Source organism: Acinonyx jubatus, chromosome A1 (assembly GCF_027475565.1).
Source record: "Acinonyx jubatus isolate Ajub_Pintada_27869175 chromosome A1, VMU_Ajub_asm_v1.0, whole genome shotgun sequence".
NCBI classification, from domain to species: domain Eukaryota; kingdom Metazoa; phylum Chordata; class Mammalia; order Carnivora; family Felidae; genus Acinonyx; species Acinonyx jubatus.
Window position 1 is genome coordinate 169,914,815 of NC_069380.1, and position 18,034 is coordinate 169,932,848.

At 42.5% G+C, this 18,034-nt stretch overlaps 1 protein-coding gene across 1 annotated transcript in view; it reads right to left on the reverse strand.

The window, feature by feature from the left end:
* The window catches only part of REEP5 (receptor accessory protein 5), a 39,256-nt gene extending 21,750 nt beyond the window's left edge, over positions 1 to 17,506 (reverse strand). The window contains exons 1-2 of the mRNA XM_027035907.2: positions 17,313 to 17,506; positions 16,491 to 16,584 (exon numbers count right to left, since the gene is read on the reverse strand). Coding sequence (XP_026891708.1) covers positions 16,491 to 16,584; positions 17,313 to 17,430 — 212 coding nt within the window. The 5' untranslated portion in view covers positions 17,431 to 17,506. The remainder of the gene's footprint in view (positions 1 to 16,490; positions 16,585 to 17,312) is intronic.
* Positions 17,507 to 18,034: the final 528 nt, after the last annotated feature.

Below are 18,034 nucleotides of genomic sequence, written 5' to 3' on the forward strand. Positions count from 1 at the left end.
TCTGCTCCCCCTTCCTGCTGGCACATGTGTTCCCTCTCTCTCTCTCTCTCAAAATAAGTAAAATAATAAACTAGTCACAATAAGAAAGAACATAAGTGACAGTCCATAGGTGTGGAAACTTAGAATCAAAATGGTGAAGCACTCCAATCTAGTTATGGGAAGAGTAGAGAAGAGCTCAAAACTGGCCTTTCCTGAGTGCTATTTACTTATATACTTCCTTGTCCAAGTGCATGGACATAGGTGACTATTCAACAATACACTCCACAGCCTTGTACTTCTACTGAATCATATTTCAACACAGTATATCAGAATGAGGATGTAGCAACTTATCAGGCAACACAGGAATTAAAAAATCTTAAGCACTCTATACCCTTCCATTCTAGCCAAAATGGCACAGCTAAAGAATGGGAAGAGGTAGGAACCTAATAATTTTCCTCCCCAACATCATTTACTGACAAGAATATCTTTTCCCCACCTCATGTTCTTGCCTCCTTTGTTGTAGATTAACCATATAAGCATTATTGACCATGAAAGCATGAGCTAATTTCTGGGCTCTCTATACTGTTCCATTGATCTGTGTGTCTATTTATGTGTCAGTATCATACTGTTTTACTGTGGCTTTGTAATCGATCTTGAAGTCTGGCATTGTGATACCTGCAGCTTTGTTCTTTCTCGAGATTGCTTTTGCCAGTCAGGATCTTTTACGATTCCGTACAAATGTTAAGATTATTTGTTCTAGTTCTGTGAAAAGTGCTACTGCTATTTTGATAGGGATTACATAGAATCTGCAGATTGCCTTGAGTAGTATGGACATTTTAACAATATTAATGCTTTCACTCCATAAGTGTGTTATATCTTTCCATCTATGTCCTCTTCAATTACTTTCATCAATGCCTCATAGTGTTCAGAGTATACATCTTTCACATCCTTGGTTAAATTTTACCTAAGAGTTATTTTAATTTCATAATAGCCCTATGATGTAAGGATTGTTATTTTCAGGAAATACTGGGGCTTAAGGAAGAAAAACAACATGTGCAGGGCTCCTAGCTCCAAGCAGCAGAGACTGGGGGCACCTGGCTGTCTCACTCAGTAGAGTGTGCGACTCTTGATCTCAGGTTCATGAGTTCAAGCCCCATGTTGGGTGGAGAGCTTACTTTAAAAAGAAATTGAACAAGTAGCAGAGGTTGGATTTACACCCAAGATTAACTCCAACAAAGCCCGTGCCTATTTCACTATCCCAGGCTGTTTCCCTATTTAGAACAACTCACCACCAGGCTGCATAACACTTAGCAAAATGTCTGGTACCAAGTAGGCATTTAATAAATATTTACTGCATTACTATAAATACAAAAAGAGTTCATAATATTTCTTTTGGAAGGGACCAGAATGATCTAGTCTTGTGCTGAAGAAAACCAAGACCCAAAAAGGGTAAATTGGTCACAGAAGACAAATAAGAGAAGTCAGTCTCAAGGCCCAGATTCTTAGAGAACTGTTCCACCCTCCAACCTGCTTACCTGAGGGGGGACAGGAAGAGGTGGGGAGGGAAGGGAGGGTATCAGAAGTGAACAGGACATGTTCTGAGTTGGTGCCCTAGTCCACTGTTTCTCAAACTTAGATGATGATCCATAACCACCTACAGAACTAGTTAAACATACACGCCTGGGTTCTTTTCAGACCTAGTGATTCAGACTCTGGCATGTAGAGCTTTAAGCTTTAGAAAGTTGTGCAGGTGATCCTAAGGCTGAGCCAAGTTTCAGAACTATTGGTCAAAGTTTCAGTCTCAGCACCACCTCTGCATATCTTTTCCAGGAAAGAAAACCCAAATGATGGATCTGTAGCCAAAGGGTAGGTTACCCCTTTCCCGCAACAAACAAGAGGCCAGGAGAGAAGAAAAGTTAGACAGAAAAGGCAAACTGAATGATATCTCTGCTACAATTAGGATGAGTCACTCTAAGACAATGTAGAACGCTCACCTGAGCATTCTCAAACTTGTAAAAGAATTCAAGATAAAAACATCTCCTAAACAAAACTCTTTTGCTAAAATTTTAAGAACCAATCTAAAAGTCCTCTATTACGTTGGCTAGAATATCAACCTCCCCCGGGGCTTTTCGATCGCTAGCTAAACCCCAGAGGAGTTCTGGAACTATCCCAAAGACAGCTGGCAACAATTCCAACCACTCTCCGCACAGGCCTGGGCCATTGTCTTATTTATTCTCAATGTGCCCTTGCCCTTAAGTGAGCTATGTTAGCCATACCACAGACACTAAACCTGGGTTTAGAACTACACATTCACAAAAGACAGACACCATGGTCTTAGATTGCTCTCTGCAGACTCACTGCCATATTCTCACCACTGATCCAAAGCCTGGTCACTTGGGCTTGGTTCTATGGCTTCTTTGTTCTCTCTCTCTTCAGCCACCTACCATGTTCCAGGGGCAGAGCTTGGTCTACCTCAAGCAAGGTGCAAAAAAGAAATGAGGCCTGGGTGAGCAGCAGAAACAGGGCTAAGGTGCAGAAGATGGCTGTCAATACTATACACGGGTTAGCAGTTCTAAAAATTCACAGAGCAGAATTAGAAATTGTAGAATGTTGAGTTAGAAGCTGTCTTAGAGACAAACTGTTCATGTTCTATATTGTATAGACCAACATATGAAGTTCAAAGAGAAAAGACTGATATTAAAGTAATTTCAATGAAAATAAAATATTATGAAGTATGTGTCTACAGGTTTTTTAAGGGCAGCAATGGGCTGTGTAAATACATTTTGGTATATCCATACAATGAAATATTCTAAAGTCTTTAAAAAGGATATTAACAAAGAAAGATGTCCAAGCTACAATGTTGAATGTAAAAAGTAGATAACTTTGTGTTTTGAAAAAAAAAGAGACATGGATATCTATTTCTATGTGTTTACAGACCAAGAATGGTATCCAAAAGCATATATTTCAAATTGTGTAAAATTAATCCTGGGCATTGGGACTGCAGAATTTCACTTTTTTAAGGTCTTTGTAATGAGCCTGTACAATATTTTTATAACAAGAGAAAGGAAAAATATTTCTATGTGGGAGAAAAAAATAAACACCAGGCTTTCTATAACTACTTCCTCCTATGGGACTAACTGTCTCTTTAGGGCTTTGTTAAACACTGAAGTGAACATCAGGCATATTCATTTAATTTCTCTCTTGAGGAAACAGCTCATGGTTTTCTTACAAACTTCTCTAACAATGATCAGACACACCCTCGTGTTTTAGAGCATTAAAAGGTTTTCAATGACACACATATAAACACATAAAGACACAGAGAGAAGAGAGTCCTGTAGTCCAACACATGGAATGGACTCATTCTAATTTTCTATTTCAAAAAAGCAAACTATCAAAAATGTATTAATTACAGGGTGCCTGGGGCTCAGTTGGTTAAGCATTTGACTTGTGATTCCAGCTCAGGTCATGATTTCGAGCCCCATGTCAGGCTCTGCCACTGACAACACAGAGCCTGCTTGGGATTCTCTCTCCCTCTTTCTCTGCTCCTCCTCTGCTCGCACATGTGCATGTGCTTTCTGTCTCTCAAAATATATCAACATTTTGAAAAATTATTAATTACTCTGGATGATGGAATAGTCTGGCTTTTCCCTCCATTTCTTCCCAATGCTCATCTGGCTTTGCATCACTTCACCACCCTTGGCATGTACCTTGTATCCCTGTTCCAGCACTTACTAGGCACATGACCTTGAGCAAGTTATTCTGGGCCTTAGTTTCCTCATTTGTCAAGAAGGAATGATAAACCTGATCATGCTGTTATGAAGATTAAATGATTACATGCAAAGCACTTAGAATCAGTGACTTGAACCAAGTAAGCTCTCATTAAATATATCCTTAATAGATAGTACTTATAATGTGGTAATAATTTAGTATTAGTATTATTATTATTATTGGGAGGCAAGAGAGTAAAAAAAGCTTAGTCCTTCTGGCTAAGTACAGCTGGTAGAGGGTTAACAGCATTGTTAATAAGGCTAAAAGGAGATTAGAGAATTACCCATGGATTTTAATTACACTTCACTCTCCAAATCCCAATGCTATAGAGAGTGAAGAGCTGAAATCCCCAAATCCCATTGGCAGGTCAATGGGAACAAACTCAGACACTCGTGAAAACATTTTTCAGGCCCATGGTGTGAAGGTTCATGGGCCAAAATTCTTTACATTGGTATTGGATTGGTACTGATATGCACAGAACCCACTGGCCAGACCACTGGGCTCCTCCAGTGACTGGTACCGGCTGCCTTCACCCTTTCACATCCCATCAGTTTGTTTACACCTTTATTGCTATTTTCTAAAAGCAAGGGCAGGAATGAAGGATAGTGAAAGGATAGCATTAAACATGTGTAAAGAGGGTGCCTGGGTGTCTCAGTCAAGCATCTGACTTCGGCTCAGGTCATGATCTCACGGTTCATGAGTTCGAGTCTCACATCACGGTGAGCACAAGCCCCGCATTGGGTGAGCCCTGCTTCTCTCTCTTTCTCTCTCTCTCTCTCTCTCTCTCTCTCTGCCCCTCCTGGGATTCTCTCTCTTTCTGCCTCTTGCTCACTTGTGCCCTCTCTCTCTTTCTCTCTCAAAAAATAAAAATAAAAAAAAGAGAGAGAAAGAGAAACATGTGTAAAGAAAACAAAGTTTGCACAGAGGTAATCTTGGGCTACCAGTATTCTCTCCCTCCAAATCTGAGTCATTATTCCGAGAACCTAAGATATTCCCTGCCCCATATGGTAATCCACCACAGAAAATCAGTGACAGATTCATTCAGATGCAAGTATATATACTGAGCACCAAACAATGCAACTGACATTGTAATTAAAGCCCTTGGGGCCAAAACAGACTCAAGGACCAAAAGCCAACAGTCAAAAAATAGTTCCCCTGCTAATTAAGGAGCATATGTGTGATTGGGGAAGGGTCTTATGAAGGAGGGTTATGGAGGCAGAGTTATGGGAAACTGGAAATCTTATTAGAAACAAAAAGTAAAAAATGGGATTTAAGATTTTAAAATTGTTAAAATGACACCCAGTGCTTAGGAACATGCACACCACTGTACCATAACAGAAGAAAACCATCAGCCATACCACATATTTACAAACCTGGAAGAACAAACTCTTATTGTACCTTTTTGCTCTTGGAATAATAATGTCTTAAGGGCCCAAAAAAGTAAGTGGAAAAAATTAATGAAAATTAATGAAAGGAGATCTTTCCTTAATCATTTAAAAGCTCAATGACCTAGATTTCATCACAACAATGATTAGTTTTCCTCTTTGTAGGTTAGTAAAAGTAACCACCCTTGATTAAGCACTTACTGAATGCTAGATTCTGTGCCAAGTGTTTGACATATACTATCCACCCCTTTTGCTCAAGAAAATTGACCTTTATGAAAGTTAATCTGATTTCCCCAAGAGTTAATACAGCTAGTAATTATCAGGTCTATATACATATGCTTCTGATCACTCACACCAAAGAAATTCAGGTATACACCACCTGAATGGTACATGGTTCATATGTAACTTCGCCACTACAATTCAGATTAGCCAAATGACATAAAATTAAATAATATATTTCTTCAAAGCACTGGCTTTACTACTAAAACCAATTGTATCCATCCATGGAAGTTTAATTTTAATGAGTCCATTATATCACCAGACTGACAGTGAATCAAAAAAAAAAGCAGTTAATAAAACAACCTATAATAATAAACAGCCTTGAGATATGCTGTTGGTAAAGAACAGAAAGAAATCTGCCTCGATTCCACTTGCTTTGTTTTATCTCTAACGTGGTAAATTTTATTTAATAGCAAATATTCCCGAGTTCAAGGTAGATTATTTGAAGCCTAAATATGAAGAATACAGACCATAATGTTTATAATCCTTTTTGATACAGCAAACATATAACGTGACCATACACAGCACCCACTATGCATGAGACTACTTCTGCTGTGTTAATTTATCAGAGAGTGTGATTTAGGAACTCCTGAGAGCTCAAAAAGGTTTACTAATTTCTTATTACCTTGGTTGAGGAGAATGCCACTGCAAATCTTATTTGACACATACAGTGCATCAAATTAGAAGGAAAAAATTACGTATTTTAAGACATAAACACTAGTTTGTTTCCATGCTAATAAAAACATTTTTCTTCTTCATGGAAGAAAAGAAGGTAAGAAGCCATGGGCACTCAGAGTTACTTGTTTTCCACTGCAGAGTAGTTCTGCTCTCAAAGCAAGAGAGAGGATCCTGTACAGAGCTAGAGAAACTAATGGAAGAAAACAGAACATATGAAAAACTCCATATGCTTATTACGATTTATATCAAGCCAGCCCTCCTCCCCTATTCAAAAAAAAAAGAGAGAAAGAAAGAAAAAAGATATGATAGGTAGCTAGGTATGCATCCTAAATATGTAGAAACTATCTTCTAAGATTACTATACAAGAACAACGAAAATATATCAAACTCCTTTACTCTTTAGTATGTATGGTGTTTGTTCTCCTATATAAAATGACCGACTTAATGAAATACATAAATAGGCTAAATTCCCAGGCAAATACATTTTAGATGAGTCTATAAAACATCTCCAAGGGAGACTGAATAATAAAACAAAAGTAGTCATTCAGTCGTCAAATAGTTTGGTGTTTAATTACAATGATCTTATTTATCAACTTCCCACCATTTTGTTTTTTAATGCAAAATGAAATATTCAGTTACAGTCAAATATAAAACATGAGGAATGTTAAAGTGTGCAGGCCAGAGAATTCAGGCATCCCTACGACTACCCCTGGCTTTGCCCCAACAAACCCATGACCCAAGTCCAGTAACTTGTTTGTGGCCTTAGTTTCCAAATCTGTAAAAGGTAGCTCTTGCCCCAGCAGCTTGATCTCTAGGACCTAAACTAGCTAACATTTTATAACTCAAAGCTTAATGTGCTACTGGGTGTTGTATGGAAACCAATTTGACAATAAATTTCATATATTGAAAAAAAATAATAATAAAAGATCATTCTTTCCCTGCTTGAAGGAAAAAAAAATGAAAAAAAAAAGCTTAATGTGCTAAACTATTTGATAGTTAAAAAAAAAATGTATGCCTAAAGCAATAAAACAGCAGATGCAAATCCTACTGGAACAACCCTTTGTCAATAAAATGAATGGTTCTATAAATGTAATGTCTATGTCAAGTATAGTATCATCAAGTTTAACTTAGGCTCAAGTACCCTCACAACCTGGACAAGAATGATCTAAACTGACCTTTCCTAGACAAAAGAAGGCCACATCAAGATAGGCAGATAGCAGCCTCGAGTTACCTCTGACATGTAAGTGATCCCTTCACCAGATCACCTGGCATAACTCTCGGAGGCTGCAGGATAAATATAGTGGTCATGTGACTGAGAGGGACTGATAAGCTCTACTCCCAAGAACCAGAAGAGTGTGCTAGCGACAGACCAAAGTCAGAAGAGGTTCCTACAGGCCCCACTTATATTTCAATTGCTACAAAAAGCCATTTCATGAACAATTTTTGAAACTGCTTTCCAATTCTAAATTAATTCATTGTTCCTCAAAATTAACTAATTGGTAATGCTGTCAAAAGTCACCAATACCTTAGAATGTCCCATATGTATTTCTAGTTGTTTTAAATACCATAAGAGGAAATGAAGTTGGAAATGGACTCCTCGTTCAGAGTCAGTCTTGAAAAAGAGAACTCCAAGATGAGTTGGATGAAGGCAGAGGACAAATAAACCACATCTCTAGGGCCCTCAAAAATAGGAAAACATTTTCATTAAAATTCACAGGGAGCATTCTAGAACAGAACATTAGGAATGAGATCTCTCCTCACGACTGCTTAAGAGCCCAGAAAGTAGATCATGAGTAAGTAAGTTAAATCATTCATTTTATTTGCTCCTTAAGACCTTCCTTTCTCTATGGTACAGGCAAGGGAGATGGGGGGAACCCTAACCTAACCTAATCTAAAATTCTGGCTGTAATTGCCTACAAAAATAGTGACATGCGATTATAAGGATATTTTATTACTTTTTCTAGTTTCTCCACAATTCCATCTTAAAATAGCTCAGCAATATTAGCAGTAATACTAAGTGAAAACTCAACCAATAAAAAGCTGATAAAACTTAAACATCTAACATCTCAGGACGCTGAAGGCAAAATTCACACAATGCCAGTAATGGAGCCAAGTGCACGGTCAGCCAGAACACCACCTGAGCTTCACACTACCCGGAGGAGTCAAAGTGTGGGCATTCGCCACTCTGCTCTTCAGCACTCCAGCACAGAGCTTACAGTTGTAGAGAGAAAAGCTAGTGTAATAGGAACGTAAGCAGCTTAGGAGAAAGTGTATCTGCCCCCACATTCTCAAGAGTAAAAAAGAAACAAACCATAATTACAAGTTTTTTTTTGGGGGGGGGGAAGCACCCAAGAAAACAAACACCCCCCTTACTAATGAGTCTCAGAAGAGAACCACAAGTACACATCCTCCAGCACCATTAGGGAAGCCTCACTTTGCGTCAGTGGACTTTGTTTTCCGAAACAGAAAGTGGTGCTCAACTGCCAGTCATACCAAGACAACTTCCTCCAATGCTCCTTCGGAGAACACCTCTGTTATAGGAGGCTGCCACTGCAAATCTTGAATGAGTTGATCTGAGTCCTTTGTAAACTATGCTCCCGCACTTTATCTGCTGTGAATCATTAGCTGAGAAGAGGCAGTAGCTTTTACTTCTGGTTAACTGTATTACAACTCTTGTGGTTACTCTGACAGTGTCTTTCCCAAATAACACCCCCCCACACACCATCCCCTTTTCGATCTTACTGCATAGGAGTCACCCCCAAACATCTCCTCCTAAAGATTCTCTGCCTCCTGACACAGAACTAAAGGCAAGGCCACATTCTCTCAGGAAATGCAATTCAGTGTGCCATCCTCATAGGGGCTTGCCCTGGTAAAAGAGAGCAAGTCTCTGCAAATAACTAGTTATGTCACTGCTGTTGTAAATCAATGATACATAACAAGAGAAATAACTTGTTAGTTATTTCTAATACATTCTAACTCATGTTCCCAAAACACTGCAAATGCCTATGTGTGCAGATACATGACTTGGTTGGGGGGGGGGGGGGCAGTCCCCTATTTGAGAGAGGAAAAATACACTGCATCAAGACAGTGTATTGACAATGTCAAACTGAGAAAAGAAAAAGTTTACATCAACAGTTCAATTTTCATCTCTGCATAGGGCATGGCATGTATCTGAGACAGTCGAAGAGCCACATGGAAAGTAGTGTAACATAAAACTTAAAAACATGGGCTCTGGGTTTGTTGTTAGTTAGTAAGTAAGTAAGCAAGCTCTATGCCCAATCTGGGGCTTAAACTCATGACCCACAAGATTAAGAGTCTTATGCTCTACTGATTGAGCCACCCAGGCTCCCTGGGTTTAAATACACTTTACCATCCACTAATTGTGAGACCCTGATCAAGTTACTTCTTTCTCTGTTTCCTTATCTGTAAAATGGGAACAATCATAGTATTTACATCAGAGGGTTGCCATAAGGATTAAATGAGCTACATTTGTAAGGCACTTAAATAGGGATATAAGTATCTATTAAATGAAGTGCTACACAGGTATTCAGCTATGCAAAGAGCTAAAAGCAGTAACATTGTTTGTATTGGTGGCACAGTTTAAAATGGGCTGGTATGGGGTACTTGGGTGGCTCAGTCAGTTAAGCATCCGACTTCAGGTCAGGTCATGATCTCACAGTTTGTGGGTTTGAGCCCCACATCAGGCTCTGTGCGGACAGCTCACAGCCTGAGCCTGCTTCGGATTCTGTGTCTCACTCTCTCAATCTCTCCCCCTCCCCTGCTCTGTGCTCTCGCTCTCGCTCTCAAAAAATAAACATTAAAAAAAATTTTTTTAATGTGCTGGTGAGGACACAGGAGATAGAATCACACATCACTGAAGTGGGCATGAGATTTCAAAAGTGTTGCCAAACATTAGACTGTATACAGTCATCAAAATGCTGGACTCTAAACATATTTAATCTTTTCGAGTCTGATACTAAAATATGCCTCAAGGTGCTTTCACATTCCTGCGTAGTAGCTGAGGGTTCCAGACCAAGACTGGCCCCTGTGTGAACTTCAGAAACATACTCTACCTCTCTGTGCCTGGATCATTTGAAAACTAAAGGAATTAGGGGCACCTAGGTAGCTCAGTTCATTAGGCATCAGACTCTTGATCTCAACTCAGGTCTTGATCTCAGAGTCATGAGTTCAAAGCCTTATGCTGGGGTTTAAAAAAAAAAAGAAAGAAAGAAAGAAAAGAAAACCAAAGGAATTAGATTACATGCTTGATCTCCAAGGCCCAACTCTGATAGTCCCAGGAAGGTGGTAGCCTGATCTTTATGAAAAAGTGAAATAAAAATAAAAGTTAATAGACATTTTTGTGGAATTTTTTTAAAGTTGCTGAGTAGGATAGAAAGCAAACTCTCCTCCTTTCCTTTCTCTGCAGGACAAAAGCAAAAATAGAAAATAAAGTCATTAAGGGCGCCTGGGTTGCTCAGTCGGTTGAGCGTCCGACTTAGGTTCAGGTCATGATCTCACAGTTTGTGGGTTCGAGCCCCACATTGGGCTCTGTGCTAACAGCTCAGAGCCTGGACCCTGTTTCAGATTCTGTGTCTCCCTCTCTCTTTGCCCCTGCCCCACTCACGCTCTGTCTCCCTCTGTCTCAAAAATAAACGTTAAAAAAAAAATTTTTTTAAAGAGGAAAGAAAGTCATTAGACTTTCCCTCATAATTCCATTTGAACAAAGAAGCAGGGACAAGACTAGCACCCACTCGAGGACCCCCGGTGAGGGCTACCTTAGGTCTCTGGCAACAGACTCTGCGTGTGAGGGTGCAGCATAGCACATGCTCACAGGGCATCTTTCAGAAAGACTCTTATTTGTGCAATGCCACTAAAAGCAGGGCTGTACTGGGGCACCCGGGTGGCTCAGTCTGTTAAACATCCAACTCTTGATTTTGGCTCAGGTCATGATCTCTTGGTCATGAGATCAAGCTCTGCATCAGGCTCCGTGCTAGGCATGGAGCTTCTTTAAGATTCCCCCTGCCCCCCTACTCTCCTTCTCCCTCCCTTCCTCCCTCCCTCTGCCCTCTCGCCAAACAAAAGCAAGGCTGCACCAGAAACAAAAGGCCATATATTACAGGATTCCATTTATATGAAAAGTCCAGAACAAGCAGATCCATAGAGACAGAAAATTGTAAGTGGTTTCTGGAGACTGGGGCATAGGAGAAATAGGGTGTGAATGCTAATGGATCCAGTTTCTTTTTGAGGGTGATGAAAATGTCTTGGAATTAGATAGCAGTGATGATTGCACAACTTTATGAGTATACTAAACACTGAATTGTACACTTTAAAAAGGCTGCATGTGAATTATATCTTGGCAAAAAAATGGGCAGCATGGGGGTGGGTCTACCTTAATAACAGAGTTCCTACAATGCAGTGGTCTGCCTTCTCTTCTCAGGAATAGAGTGAATAAAGAGATGACAGCAATTCTGTCAATAGCTCTTGACAATGAGAAGGCTGGAATTATATTTCAAAGTGCCTGTACAGTGTGGCCAAAAAGTCTGGAAACATACGGAAATGATGTACACAGAAAATAAGAGTAACCAGTAGGGGGGGCACCTGGATGGCTCAGCCGGTTGAGTGTCCAACTTCGGCTCAGGTCATGGTCTTGCAGTTCGTGGGTTTGAGCCCCACGTTGGGCTCTGTGCTGACAAACAGCTCGGAACCCGGGGCCTGCTTCGGATTCTTTCTCTCTCTCTCTCTCTCCTCCCCTGCTCATGCTCTGCCACTCTCTGTATCTCAAAAATAAACGTTAAAAAAAATTTTTTTTAAAGAGTAACCAGTAGGAAGGGGGTACCTCATAAGGCACTAACTGCCCCTCCAGGAGCCAGGCCTCCAGCTGTCTGTGTTCCAACATGCCACAACCTCACCTGAAGCCAGGTAATGCCAGGGTCCCACCCACAGCTTTCCCAAGGTGGTGAGTCACAGGATAAGCAATGAAGCCATATGAGCTTTTCCAAATTTTATTTCTGTGCCCTGCAGCCTCTAAGCCCAGTGCTGACCATTACATACAATCTGTGGGCCTCCCTACAATGGAGGGAGAAGAGAGGAAATAGCAGAAGCAAAAGCTGAAGGTGAGAAAGGCTGAGACTGGCAAGAGTTTTGCAGGATGGCTAATTCCTTCCAGAGATCACAGTAGCCAAAATGACCTTAAAATGTAAATCATATCATGTCACCCCCTAAATTTTTTTATGTTTCTTTCTTTATTTTGAGAGCGAGCATAAGCAGGGGATAAGCAGAGAGGAGTGACAGAATCCCAAGCAGACTCCACACCATTAGCACAGAGCCGGATGCGGGGCTCAAACTCACAAACTGCGAGGTCATTACCTGAGCAGAGATCAAGAGTTGGAAGCTTAACTGACTGAGCCACCCAGGCGTCCCTCATGTCACCCCCTATTTAAAACCCATCCAAGGCAATCAGAAAACCTGCCAACTCCCTACAAACTACCAGGAATAAAAACTACACTTATTAACCGGCCACCAGCCTTGCCTGATGGCACCTGCACCTCTCTGGGTCGATCTCACCTTTCTTCCGACTCAGAGCTTCCAAGGCGCCGTTCCTGGCACATGCTGCTCCCTCGGCCTGGCTCTGCTCTTGGCTGGCCTGGCACTTTCTCATTCCTCAAGCCTTAACTCAGATGGTATCTCACACAAATACGGAAAAGGGGTCCATCCCGCAATCCCCTACCCCAGCTCCCTGTCAATTTTCTTCACAGGGCTTACTTACCACACTGTGTCACTACTTTATTTATTGTAGTGCATGTAGGTAGACCGTTCATTCAAAGAGAATGGAGAGCATGTTGACCTCAGCCCATCGTGTATCTCAAGTGTTGCCACAGTGCCTGGCATGTGGCTGGATTCAACTTTTGCTAAATAGATGAACCCATATTGTTTAGAATAACTCTGGCTGGGGAGCACAGGGAGAATTATAAGAGGCAAGGAGAACTATTAAAGGGAAAGGGATCACAGATCACAATTTTTTAAATAATTGTTTTAAGTTTATTTTGAGAGAGACAGAGCATGAGCTGGGGAGGAGCAGAAAGAGAGGGAGAGAGAGAATCCCAAGCAGGCTCTTCAGGGTCAGCACAGAGCCCAACATGGGGCTCGAACTCACAAAACTATGAGAGCATGACCTGAGCCAAAATCAAGAGTAGGAAGCTTAACGGATTGAGCCACCCAGGTGCCCCACATTTTAACTAACACTGATTTGGGTGCCACCAATAACACCATTTTCAAGGGGTTTCTGACAATTACACAATTACACTGGTTAAGCGATGAACAAATTTGATTAGACTAATGTTTAACATTGACTGCCTGAATTTTACTCACAGGGGGGTCTGTGTGCTTTGTACTATGCACACAGTTCCACATCACTTTGATAAAGCAGAGGCCAGGTGGGGCCCAGGGTCAGCAGGCCATTTTTCTCTCCCTTGTACCCCATTTTCAAGTGTAACAAGCACAGTTTGCTGCTGCTGTACATCACACGTTCTCAACATTGGCTGACATTAGAATCCTTTACAAATTGTAAAAGACCAACGAGCCTGAATCCCCCAAACCCAGGCTGCATCCCAGGCCAATTACACCAGAATCTCTGGAGGTTGGGACTAGGCCTCAGCACTTCTGAAGCCTCCTCAGATAACTCCAATGGGCATCTAAGGCTGAGAACCATTGTTTTAGAGAAAAGTCCAAATACCCACAGAGAGCAATCTTCACTTAATTTCCTTATGGTCAGAGAATCTTATCTTTATTTTATAGGTAAAAGAGTTGCGTCTACAAAAAGGAAGCATCCTATGAATAAATACCACTCTAGAGATGCTCATTATTTCCTGAATTTTTCATGAAATTCCCTTTATTAGATTTTTAGCACTTTTCCAACCCCTCGTAAGGTGTCCTACAAATGTCACTTTACCTCAGAATATTCAAATAGAAAGGAAAGTATACTCAGTGAATAGAATTAATTCCAAAATATATAAAACCCACCCACCTGACCCACTCAGAAATATGACTGTCTCTATCATTTCACAGAATTATGAGCAATAGACAAGAGCATTTGGCTTCTTGGAGGTAAAAAGAGCCAATACTATTCAGCTGACTATGCAGAAAATGAATAAATGACTACAAACAAATGATTTTTTAAAAAAACCTGAAATTGACTTGCTTTAAAATATGACTGAAAATGAGGTTCCTGCTGGAATTAATCCACTTCAGGTCAAGGAGAAACATACTTGAATTCTGTCTGCACCTTTAGTCATGTAGAGTACTGCACATATCTGAATATACATAGCCCACCTAGAAACAGATTTTTACTTGACTAAAAGCCCACACCAGTGATCTCATCACATCAACAGAGAAGGTTATGTTTCTCACAGAATTATGTACCAAATGGTACCGATGTGGAAAAGTTTTTTATCCTTCAGTATTTTCAAAAATCTGTAGTCCTTGCTAGTTCAAAATAATTCAAGTAGCTAGACAGTTACTAAAATGCCACCCAAGATTTGTTCAAAATATAATCAATAACCTCTGAACTACAAACCTGAAAAATGCTTCAAACTCTTTTTTATTAAAGAAACTCTTGGGGCACATGGGCAGCTTAGTCCATTGAGCATCTGACTCTTGATTTTGGCTTAGGTCATAATCTCATGGGTTTGTGAGTTCGAGCCCCACATCAGGTTCTGCACTGATGGTGTGAAGCCTGCTTGGAATTCTGTCTCTCCTTCTCTCTGCCCCTCCCCCACTTGTTTCTCTCTCTCTCTCTCTCTCTCTCTCTCTCAAAATACATAAACACTGAAAAAATTTTTAAAAAACTCTTGCAAGTAGAATACACAATCAGAAGGAACATACATTTATGTTATTTTGTCTGTTATCATAGACATGTGGTGCAAGCCTTTTTTTTTAAGTTTATTTATTTAGAGAGAAACAGTGTGCATAAGCAGGGTAGGGGCAGAGAGGGAATCCTAAGCAGGCTTTGCAAGGTCAGTATAGAGCCCAACGCTGGGCTGGATCTCAAAAAGCCATGAAATCATGACCTGAGCCAAAATCAAGACAGAAGCTTAACCGACTGAGGTACCAAGGTGCCCACAAGCCATTTTTATAATCAGTGTTGCCTACCAACTTTCTATATACACCTACACCATATTCTCAGTAGATTACATTTTTGGAAAACTTTTATTCTTATACTTGTTCTCACTGATCTGAAAGTCAAACCAGTTTTCCTGGTCTGCCCTTCATAATCTTTTGGTATACATATGCAACCTCAATGGTGCTTTAGCAGGTAATACCGAATAAGGGTAAACACTTTTCTCAACATGACGACAGGACCTCCAAATTCATAAGCAAGTAGTATCCTAATATGGCCAGACTTCACAGAGTGCTACTAAGGATATGCACCCAACTAATACAGCAACTACTTACGTCACTTCAATTTAATTGTTCAAATCAGATCTAACTTCTAAAACATGTTTCCTTCTTTCTAGTCATATATTAAATTCTAGCCTGCCCTGTAATAGACCCAAGATGTAATAAATGTGTTTATCTGTGTCTTAGCCTCCCAGCCTAAATGTTTTCCTTTATCTCTATAGGCGAGAAAAGTTGCAGAGACCAATTCAACGAAAGCAAAACCCACCAGCTTTCTCGGGTAGTGGTGTAGAGTAAAACAATTCATTTGTGGGGAAGAATTCCTATTTGAATGAATGAAAAAATAAAATTGTAGATAGAATATTTTCAAAACAAACATTGTAGGGTGAAAACCTCAAGTAGTAATAAATTCAGATACATTTTAAAGCTTAATTATATAAATGAGTCATTTCTACAACCAAGGATCTATATTAGGAATGCATTTTATAAGTTGTTTTTATTTTTATCCTAGGGTGTTTTCCATTTGCCTGTAAGAAGTAGCCAGTCTTTTCAAAATCATGAAAGCAAAAGTCTCCCCAGTTTCTGCATTAACATTAATTCTGAATTAGGGAAGTCCCATTTGATGGGGTTTTACTGTCTGTGCACATACATATAAGGAGAAATATCCATTTAAATAATTGTTAAGGAGAAGGAATCAGCTTTCTGTACCCAGTTAAGATCTCCCCACCAGTTAAGACAGGACGACTTTGTTGTAACGCTTTCCATTTGTGCATCCATTAGAAGGCACCCACCCTGCCAACATAATCTGATGAAATAAGCATTTCGGCTAGTCATCAGGAGATCAGGCATCAAGTTAAGGCTCTAAAATGTGTAACCTTAAGCAGTTACTACCTTCTGGTGCACTGACCGCTCTCCCAGGAAAATGCGGATGTGTTAGTAACTAGGGCAGCCCTGGATGGGGGATGGGGAGGGAAGAGGAGGAAAGGAGGGTTGAGGGGGAGCCACTTACGAGACGTAGGCCGGATAGCCAAATCCTATCAAGTTGCAGAGGAGAGACGCTCCATAACCGAACATCAGATACAAAGCCACCAGCCCAATGACACCTGGAGACATGAGGATGAGAGAAGTGGGTCTTGTGGGACAAGAAGCGCTAAGCCGGACAGCCCCCGCCCACACCGCAAGGCTTGGCCGGGTATAGGCGATCTAGAAAAACAAACCGCCGTAAGGTGGGGCCCGCGCCTTTGCGGGCTTTGCAGTGAGTCTGGGGATAACCAGGCAGCCCCTACCTTCGAGCCGTTCCTCGTGCTCTCCCTCCACAGGGCTCCCCCGCCGTACCGCGCAGTAGCCCAGGGAACCCGGCTCCACAGAGGATCCGGAGAGGCCCCGACTCCTTCGCCTGCTCGCGGCCCCTCCCCTCCCGGGGACACCCTTCTCTGTACTGAGCTCCACTGACAGTGTTAGGAGCGTGCCCGCGCGCCCTCCCGCAGGAGGCCCCTGCCATCCCGAGCCTAGCCTGCGCAAGGCCACTGGGACACGGCACTCGGCCGCGGGGACAGACACGTCAGCGCCGGCCCTCCCCGCTCCCCGGGCACTCCGCCACCGGGCCGCGGACACAGGCCAGCGCCCCCCCCCCCCCACCCCCCGCCGCCGCAGCCCGGGCGCCCCGGCGGGGTCTCTGGCCCCAAGCCTTCCCGGGCGGCCAGACGGCCCCTAGGATGCCTCTCGCCCCCGTCTGTCACCGACCTCCGAACCCCCTTCCCGCTCGCTTCCCCTGCAGCTGGTGCAGCAGCTGCTCCCGGGGCCCAGCAGGCGGCGGCGACCCCGCACCCACCGAGCGCGATGTATCTCCTGTTCACGCCGGTCTTGGCCTCGAGCTTGGCCAAAAGGTCGGTCATGCAGTTCTTCTCCTTCAGAAACCGGTCGAATCTCTCTCTCGCGGCCGCAGACATGGCGAGGACCTTCGCACCGCCGCCCGGGCTGCTCCTAGTGCCGGGGCTGAGCGCGAAGACTGGGGCGGGGGCGGGAGGCGGGCGGAACCGGCGCTAGTTGACGCGGCCCGCTCCCCGCGCGGCCTCTCGCCCCGCCCCGCCCGCCCCACCCGCGCTCCGCCACCAGCGCCACACCCGGCCAGAGGCCGGACCTGCGCCTCCCTGGCAGTGGCAAGGGGCCGGAGCTGCAGCGGCTCCCGGCGGGGCGACCGTACCCCGCGTCTAGCAGCCTTAATCCACGGAGGGTAGAGACGGGTGAGACTCTTGCGAGCTCCTTTCGCAAATCCGATGAGTGCAAAAGCAGGTGGAAAGGGAGAGGCAGGTGCCCTTGTTGCCCCCACCCTCAGTGTAGTGGGACTGGTCTGATGTGCCTGTACTACTGTGCTAACCCTACTAAGGCATTTGAAATCTAAAAATTGAAATGTACGACCACCCTGAAAGAACTCCTGTCGGAGACATGCTTTTTCCCCCAATGCCAGAACTCAGCATAGTTTTTCTCAGCCTTTTTGGAAAGACTCTTGAAGAGACTTAAAACACCCTCCCCTGGGGGACACCCTTTCCAAGA